The 9,001-nt window shown below is 32.7% G+C and overlaps 1 protein-coding gene across 6 annotated transcripts; it reads left to right on the top strand.

Moving 5' to 3' along the window:
- The first annotated feature begins 329 nt into the window (after window positions 1-329).
- Window positions 330-7,534, top strand: LOC107615112 (agamous-like MADS-box protein TM6). Of its 6 annotated transcripts, none has more exons than XR_015902574.1 (9): window positions 330-812; window positions 895-964; window positions 1,041-1,102; window positions 1,193-1,669; window positions 4,316-4,640; window positions 5,050-5,147; window positions 5,679-5,818; window positions 6,761-6,881; window positions 7,111-7,534. XR_015902574.1 is itself a non-coding variant. In XM_021105550.2 (4 exons), the coding sequence occupies exons 1-4, from the start codon at window positions 625-627 to the stop codon at window positions 1,410-1,412; spliced, it is 540 nt and encodes a 179-aa protein (XP_020961209.1). In that variant the 5' UTR covers window positions 330-624; the 3' UTR covers window positions 1,413-2,060. The 6 variants fall into 6 exon arrangements, 1 of the variants encoding a protein (XP_020961209.1); XR_015902572.1 differs by having other exon boundaries at window positions 450-812; window positions 3,787-4,640; window positions 6,757-6,881; XR_015902573.1 differs by having other exon boundaries at window positions 490-812; window positions 3,787-4,640; window positions 7,114-7,534.
- The last annotated feature ends 1,467 nt before the right edge of the window (window positions 7,535-9,001 follow it).

Here is a 9,001-nt window from a genome sequence, read left to right on the forward strand (position 1 = left end):
ACTGAATCAGAATGCACGAACCTATACGCTAGCTAGCTAAGTACAAGGTTACAAAATACAGTGGATTCAACTTAACATTGTCACCTACTCACCTTGCCAACATTAGTTAGTGAATACTTTTCCTGCTTTTTAATGCTCCATATCCCAACTATGATTTAGACCACACAAACCTGTGTGTCCCCCGAACCAAAAAGTACACACGCTTGAGTTAACACATCAGATACGTGATGCTGTGCCCCATGAGTAACCAATAAGTATATTATAATAATAATAATAATATGGAGAGGTGGTTGGATTATTAATTATTAGAAGTTGGGAGTAATAATAGTAAGGGAAGGGGAGTTTGCTTTTTACACAGGTTGAGGGATATAAGGAGTTAGAGTCCAAGGTTACTTTATGAATGGCAGCATGGACTTCCGAATATAGAAAGGGTGTTCACTGCTGCTTTGTGGTGTGCGAGTTACTACTCTCTTGGCTTTATTATTCTCTCTTTCTCTCTCACACTGTCACACACCACACCTTCTATTAATATTGGTAGGTGTTTGGAAAAGAGGGAATAATAATAAGTGAACAAGATCCATAAAGGAGGAAAGCAAGGAAAAAAGAAAGAGAGGGAGAGATCAGATGGGTCGTGGAAAGATTGAGATAAAGCTCATCCAGAACCCAACCAACAGGCAAGTTACATACTCAAAGAGAAGGAATGGTATCTTCAAGAAAGCTCATGAACTCAGTGTTCTCTGTGATGCTAAGGTCTCACTCATCATGTTCTCCAAGAACAACAAGATGCATGAATACATCGGCCCTGGCCTTAGGTAATCATCATCATCATCATAATCTCTCTCTTTTATTTTAATTATTTATATTCATTTCTATCTTGTGTACTTCTGGAACCAGCACAAAGAAGTTCATTGATCAGTATCGGAAAACTTTGGGAGATATCGATCTCTGGCATTCTCACTATGAGGTTCAACTTAACAAATCATCACTCAACTTTTACACCCTATTTTTTTTCTTGTTTTCTGATTTAGTTTTCCGTGCAGAAAATGCTTGAGAATTTGAAGAAACTCAAAGATACTAATAATAAGCTCAGAAGACAGATCAGGTAAGATACAATATAAATCTTTCTAAATAAACCATTAGTTGAACTTATTGGTATGGTACGGTTAATGAAAGTTGATGGTTGTTGGAACAGGAATCGGATAGGGGAGGGTAGCTTGGATATGGATGATATGAGCTCTCAGCAACTGCGTACTCTTGAAGAGGATATGGTTTCTGCCATTGCCAAAATACGCCACTGTCAACCCCCCAGCCGCCGCCACTCTTTTCATCCTCACCTTCTCTGTGCTCGTCGCGAAGCCCTATCAGCCGCCGCTACTCTTCTCCTCATCACCGTATATATGTGCTCGTCGTGAAGCCCGCCTCTGTGGTCGTCGGCGGCGGCAGTGACAGAGGGTGCCATCGTCGGTCTTATTCTCGTCGCCGCCCTGGATGTCTCTGCTTGGCTTCTCTCTCTTCAAGCTCGCTCTCTCTCCCTCTCCGATCTCGCTCTGTCTCACGCGAAACGCGAAGGTCTCTGCTCGCTTGTCCTCCTCGCCGTCACCTCCATTTAACTGCTCGGCCATCACCTCCTCGCGGACGGCTCTGTTACTCGGCTGCCTTGTCTTCTCCAGTGAGCACTCCTCCATTGTTTCTTCGGTCCTAATTTTTTTCTGAAATTAATTATGATTAATCTATACTTCTGAGTTAATTATTCTTGTTAATTTGTATGATTTTTGATAAATTTTTTTTAAGTTAATTTTTTAAAAATAATTTTATTGATTATTGATGGTAATTGTTAATTCTGTGTTCTAAGTTTTCTGAGTTCTGAAATGGTTAATTTTGTATTCTAAAGCTGTATGTATCGTTGGATTGTTGCTGATGTGAATAGAAATTGTGTAAATTTGTGTTCAATAATGAGTTCTGAGTTTTTTGAGTTCTGTAATTGTTAATTTTGTATTTTGAAACTGTATGTATCATTGGATTGGTGCTGATGTGAATAGAAATTGTGAAAATTTGTGTTTAATAATGAGTTTTGAGTTTTCTGAATTCTGTAATTGTTAATTTTGTATTCAAAAGCTGTATGTATTATTGGATTGTTGCTGATGTGAATAGAAATTGTGTAAATTTGTGTTTAATGATCAACACTTGGTTGTTTGGTTACTGTATTTTAATTTGCTAAATTGTTGGGTTGTTGTGTTTTAATTTGCTAAATTGCTGGGTAGTTGTGTTTCAATTTGTTGGTGGATTGAGATTGAGACTGAGATTGTTCTTGTTTCTTGTTATTGGATTGATAAATTTTCTATTCAGGTCTTGTTCTTGATAATTTTTAAGATTGAGATTTAGATTGCTCGCCTCTTGATATTGGGTTGCTGTTTTTCTATTCAAGTCTTGTTCTTATTAAATTACTAATTTGCTAAATTGTTGTTGCTATCCTTAAGATTGAGACTGCTTGTTATTGAGTTGTCATCACTGAACCTTGAATTTGTTGTTGTCTTGTTCAAATAATTACTTAGCTAAATCCTTTTGTTGAAGCAACATGCTAATAACAAGAAACAAGGGCAGTCTCAATCTCAAGGATAGCAATTACTAATTTGCTAAATTGTTGTTGCTATCCTTGAGATTGAAACTGCTTATTATTGTGTTGCCATCACTGAAGCTTGAATTTGTTGTTGTCTTGCTCAAATAATTACTTAGCTAAATCATTTTGTTGAAGCAAATTAGCAATTTAATAAGAACAAGACTTAAATAGAAAAAAGCAACTCAATATCAAGAGACGAGCAATCTAAATCTCAATCTTAAAAATTATCAAGAACAAGACTTGAATAGAAAATTCATCAACCCAATAACAAGAAACAAGAACAATCTCAGTCTCAATCTCAATCCACCAACAAATTGAAACACAACTACCCAGCAATTTAGTAAATTAAAACACAACAACCCAACAATTTAGCAAATTAAAATAAAATAACCCTACAACCAAGTGTTGATCATTAAACACAAATTTACACAATTTCTATTCACATCAGCAACAATCCACTGGGATTTCTCCAATCTTCTACCGAGAGGCCGCTGGAGTAAACTCTGTCTCATCCTCATCCCCCTGGAAAAGGAGATCACGTGGACAGTCTGCGAAGAACAATCAAGGGATAACACCTCAATTAGGGCATTCTAGTTCGACGTGCTACCTTCTCGTTGTATCGATTCTTGGTAGACAATGGTGGTTTAGATCGAGACGCCTTAGCAGTCAAAGGTTCGAATCCGTCATTGGCCTGTCTAGATGCAGAAGACTTCCAGCCCTTATTCCGACAACTGCTTCTCAAGCAGGGGATTCAATCAAGAAGAGTGGATTCTGCAGCTTCAGAATACAAAATTAACAATTACAGAATTCAGAAAACTCAAAACTCATTGTTGAACACAAATTTTCACAATTTCTATTCACATCAGCAACAATCCAATGATACATACAGCTTCAAAATACAAAATTAACAATTATAGAACTCAGAAAACTCATAACTTATTATTAAACACAAATTTATACAATTTCTATTCACATCAGCAACAATCCAATGATACATATAGTTTCAGAATTCAAAATTAACCATTACAGAACTCAGAAAACTTAAAACACAGAATTAACAATTACTATCAACAATCAACAAAATTATTTTAAAAAAATTAACTTAAAAGAAATTATCAAAAATCATACAAATTAACAACAATAATTAATTCTTGTTTTGCTGCATCTAGCCCTCCGTCGTGCTTCCTCACCTCTGTGCCCTGGAAGGTACTTTGTACTGTGATTATTATTTTAATTGGTTTAAGAATTGTTAAGTTGTTATTATTGTGATTCTTCTTCTTCAATTATTACTGTTATTACTGTGGTTTAGCCGTTTAGGATTCTTGATCATGTTATTGTTCTGTTGTCATTTTTGGGTAAATTATCTCTCTATATATAATAGGAGAGCAGTACATGATTAGATTCTTGACAAGTGGAACAGCTAAATTTATGACAAGTGTTAATCTCCAAAAAAAGACAACGGAGATTATAAAAATAAAAAAGTTTTTAACCAATGTACAATAACCCAGTATGCAAACATCTTACAAATGCAGCAGCATTTCAATTTTCTTTCCAACGCTTCGTCGTGCCAATTTTGGAAAAAAAGGCGCTCATTCTTAAAATATTTTCAAATCTTGGAGTTGCCAGGAAATTGTAAACAAAAGAAAAATTCCAAACTTAATTTTTTGATTCAAACCATTCACTCACACTCTCTATTAGTCAGTAGAGCAGCACCATTGGCTTCACTGGTAAGATCTTGAATAGAAAGCAAAAGCTCTTGAATTTTTTTGATAAGATCTCCATCTTCAATACTCTCCGGCGGAGGAAAAAATGGAAGCCATCACAGAGAATGTTGCAGCTGCTGGATCCACTGCCAAAGAAGAAATTCATTGGAAAGAGGGGAGAGGAAAAAAATGGAAGAAGAAAAGTAGAGAGGGAGACGCGAAGCAGAGAACGCGGGGGAGGAGGGAGCTCCTCTGCTGCCACAACCGCCATAACCGCCTGTTATTTGCTGTGGTCACCGCCGGATAGAAAACCCTAAAGAGTTAAGTATTTCATCTTCACACCAGTGGATTTTGGAATTTACGTATCACATTTATGCTTTCGATTTTTATTTTTGAACTGTTTTGACCACTTCAAGAATGTTGGAATGCTTTTTCTCTGTGCCATCTCCGCTGCCGTCTCTGGGTTCTCTATGTTGGAAAGGGTTACTATTCTCAATTCCTATCTCTTGATTATAGTGTTGGATTGTGATTACAGCTGTTTTTCCTGTCTCTTGATTTACTTTTAGCACTATGTAGAGGAATGAAATAATGAACACCTAAATTTGTTGGTTAAATGGGTTTTTGATTATTTGAGTTACATCCCGGATAAGTTGTGTTATTTTCTTTCACATGGTTTCAGAGTTGCCTATTTTATTTTCTTCTAACATTAATCCTCATGGTTTGGCTCAGGAATTGGAAAAGGGATTCCAGGCCTGTTTGTTGTGATATCAGTCTTTAATAAATTAATTTTCTCCTGGATATGAGTGTTCCATCTACTATAGTACCATGTAAGTCTCTGAATTGACATATATATATAGTGAAAATGAAATTGTGATTGAATCAGTTCCGTGTGAACATAAAAGGTGTAGAATTTGTTAGTTTTTTTTCATTTGTTTTTTGAGTTGTTGATTTTGCTTTTGTAAATTGTGCAAATGATTGATTTCTATTATTGCACTTTTTGTTTGGTTTATGCTAATTATTTGAAGTGTGCATATTGAGTTTTAGCATGATCTGCAAAGTCATGACTTGATCATACGCTCATAACTAATAAGTTGCTTTCAGCTTAGTGCATGCTATCAATTATTGTTTATTTGTTTGCAAACTTAATCTATGAACCAAATTATGCCTAAGTTGAATTAATCATCATGCTATTAACATGTTCTAATCAGTTTTACTGTTTCTTTTGTGAATACTCAAAAGCAAAAACAATTTCGAATCTATGGAGAGCAATCTTTTTCACAATTCCCATACCCAAATGCAGTTATTATTCTTCATTCTATGATCATTTAATATATTCTAATATCTATTTATGTATGTAGGCTGATTTTGGCACCATTAACAAGAACAAGGTCCTACAATTTCGTGGATCAGCCGCACGCTACTCTTTATTATTCTCAGAGAACAATGAAAGGTGGCTTTTTGTTGGGGAAGCCTCAGGTGTATCAGAAACTGCACAAGGGTAATCTTTCATCCCAACAACTTATTACAAATTCCTTATATATACCTCATTTTTTGTTGATGTGTTTGGTGGTGGAAAAAAAAAATCAAATAGAATTTTTTATCTTATCTATGATTTCAGTTAAGACATTCTTATTTGTTACTTTGTTTAGATAATTTTAAATATTTTGCTATTCAGGTAATTTCTTCATGTTTCTATCATGAATAAAATGAGACCAAAATGGTATTTCTATATTATATATGTAGTGGTTCTTGATTAACCTGAATTTTTTCTGAATAAATTTGTTGAGTTTTGTTATTGTGCTGCTGTTTGTGCTGCTCTAGACTTAAATATTCATGGCCTTCCAACTCTCTTTATATATTTTTTGAAAGTTTATATAATTTTGCTTTGGAAAAAAGGCCTTTTGTGATTTTTTATTAATCTGAATATTACTATTTTAAAATTTTGGTAAAAATATTTGGATTATTGCAATCAAATGGTACTTTTGTGACGAGTTAATTTCTATTATGTTTAGTATACATTAGTTTGTTTTGATTAATTTGTCTGCATAAAGTAAATTCCAGCTTCTACTGTTTTTTTTTGTTGCATCTTCCCCGGCATTTATTTTTTTTCTTTTTTTTTCAAGGTATTATAAAATTGTAGATTCTTTCGATAACTATGCTACTATACTGTAAAAGTTGCCGGAAGAAGGCATAAATTTTGAACCTAATAAAGCTCTGAATTTCTTTCAAATGCTACAATTGAGGTTTGTACCAATTGGTTATAGCATATGCTTAATTAATTTGATATAGCATATATAAATTTCATCATTCAAACAACCTAGGTTGCAGGTTTAATATCTCATATAGTTAGTCTGTCAAATATTCTTAGTGTACAACTTTTTAACATGAAAAGTAATTAGAAAAAACTTACTGATGGCTATTATTGTTGATTTCAAGGTAGATGAGGAAGCTATGGACCTAAACAAGGAACTTATAAACAAATTACTTGAGCTTGATGATGCTGATGCTGTTTATACAGGTCATAAATAATCAGTTTTATATCCGTGAAAGCTGTTCAGCAGGTGAGACGATTTTGCAGATTCATACATGCACTCTTCAATATATAATAAGAACAATCAAATAGTTTTACTTAAGACAAGGAAAATGTATTAGAAAGGGAGTTTAACTCATAGATATACATGTGTTTTAGAATGGAAATATTGCTGTGAGTTTGTGACTGTAAAATGAATATAAATTAAGTATTTTTCTTAGTTGTGCCAATAAATTGATTGTATCATTTTGCCTTTTTAGCAGGTGAAAGTTTGTGATTCAAAGGTAGTGATGCTGCCTATCATTCACAAGTAATTATCATGGGAGACCTATAAACTTATAACATAATAATCTCACATCGTGCTTACTTTCATGGTTTGATTTTTAGAATAATCTTACAATATTCATTTGTTAACAACTGTTGTATCTGTGAGCGGGACACTATTAGGATTTCATTATTAGAAATTCATAAAACAGGGGTAAAGTTATAAGGAACTTTATTCATATTTTTAGGGCTGTTTTAGAAATATATTGGTATGTTGTGCAATTAGTTGGAGATGATCTCTTGATGTCTAATGCAACGTTGAGAGTGCAGTGCAAGAATATGCGTGTAATGCTCTTTTTCTTAAGGTAAGTAATTATAATTTAAATGGACTTTGAAGGGGTTCCTTTGTTTAGTTCAAAATTATTCTCACTTTTTCTTCATATAATTAATCCTATTTTGTTAATAGAGGTATTTGAATATCCAATGTTTGAAAAAAGTTTTTTTTTGCGCAAATACATTATAAAATAGAGTTTACAAGTTTTTTACCCATATTAAACAACTCATGCATGAGCTATTTTTGATAAATGTATTTGTCAAACATTTATCTTTTTACTTTTCCTAGAAGATATGCATAAATTTAATTTATTTGTTATGGTAATTATAAATACAGAATAAAATCCAAAAACAACCAATTAAGCAGAATCCAGAAACTACTCTTTACTGTGATATACACCATAAAGCTATAGGAAGAAGTGAAAAACCCAATGCTCATGAAAGCAATGAACAAACCATTGCGGCTGCAATGCTTTTCTCCATTCAAACTTCAATTTCGTGGTAATGACTACTACCTCTGTTGATAAGTTTATTTTTTAATTGATTTTTTGTTATTTTTTAATTAAAAATTCTGAGACAGAAGTACAAGTATGAATTTTATTGAGAAAATCAGACAGGTAGTATGATTTTTTGTAAAATAATTATTTTGTCTTCATATATTAATATGTTATGACTTTGTTCAAGTTAATTTTATTGACAAAAAAATTATACTTTATTTGCAAATTGGTTTCTTGAAACTTAGCTTATTACTCTTTAAAGCTTTTGCATCTACCGTAGAGTATTAATATTTTTTTTTTCAGTATCTATTAAAGTGTATGCAATTCTCCCTGAAGCTTTTCCTGGATTTTGACATTCTTTTAAGTCTAACGCATTTCTTTCTATTAAAATGTCAATTGCTGACATTTTTCTATCATTCAATAAACTTGAAAAATATACTTTTATATATGTCAAAAGTTTTCTCTTCTTTTCTAAACAAAAGGTGCTCTCTTCATTTGTGTGATAGTAATGTGTCTTTGTGAGGAAATTCTAGCTCACATATGCTTTTTCTTTCTTTGAATGCATGATAGTAATGGTTTGAATGCTTACATATGCTTTTTACTTTTCTTTTTTTCTTTACTTCTATGGTGAGCTTTGTTATTATTTATATATGTTGATTTATTTTTTATTTTGTAAATTTTTCTTTCATAAAAGTTGCTTTGTTTATTTATTGACACCCTTCTCCAATAAAAATACTCCTATTAGTACCTATTCACTATTGCATAAAGTTGACCTTAATGTTTTATTCATTTGTTTGCTAGCTATTTTCACTAGCTACATTTCTATGCTAGGGACCAAGAATTGAGTATTTTGAAATTTTATCTATTTGCAATTGTTTTAATGCAATTTTGTACTGATTTGGTAAAAAAAATACTTAGATTTTGGAGGTTATCTATTTTCGTTTCAAAATTGAGAAGTTAGTTTTTTCTTTTTATTTTGAACTTATTATTCATCCTCCATGATATACACCAAATATTAAAAGACAGAAAATAAAAGTATTTTTATGAATGAGGAGAT

This window comes from Arachis ipaensis, chromosome B1 (genome assembly GCF_059453495.1).
Source record: "Arachis ipaensis isolate K30076 ecotype BB chromosome B1, ASM5945349v1, whole genome shotgun sequence".
Taxonomy (NCBI): Eukaryota; Viridiplantae; Streptophyta; class Magnoliopsida; order Fabales; family Fabaceae; genus Arachis; species Arachis ipaensis.

Bases quoted from the DNA above. Each gene is read 5' to 3' on its own strand.
- LOC107615112 (XM_021105550.2), top strand. From the start codon at position 625: ATGGGTCGTGGAAAGATTGAGATAAAGCTCATCCAGAACCCAACCAAC. The intron at 813-894 runs GTAATCATCATC...TTCTGGAACCAG, and splicing joins TACATCGGCCCTGGCCTTAG to CACAAAGAAGTTCATTGATC. The intron at 1,103-1,192 runs GTAAGATACAAT...TTGTTGGAACAG, and splicing joins AAGCTCAGAAGACAGATCAG to GAATCGGATAGGGGAGGGTA.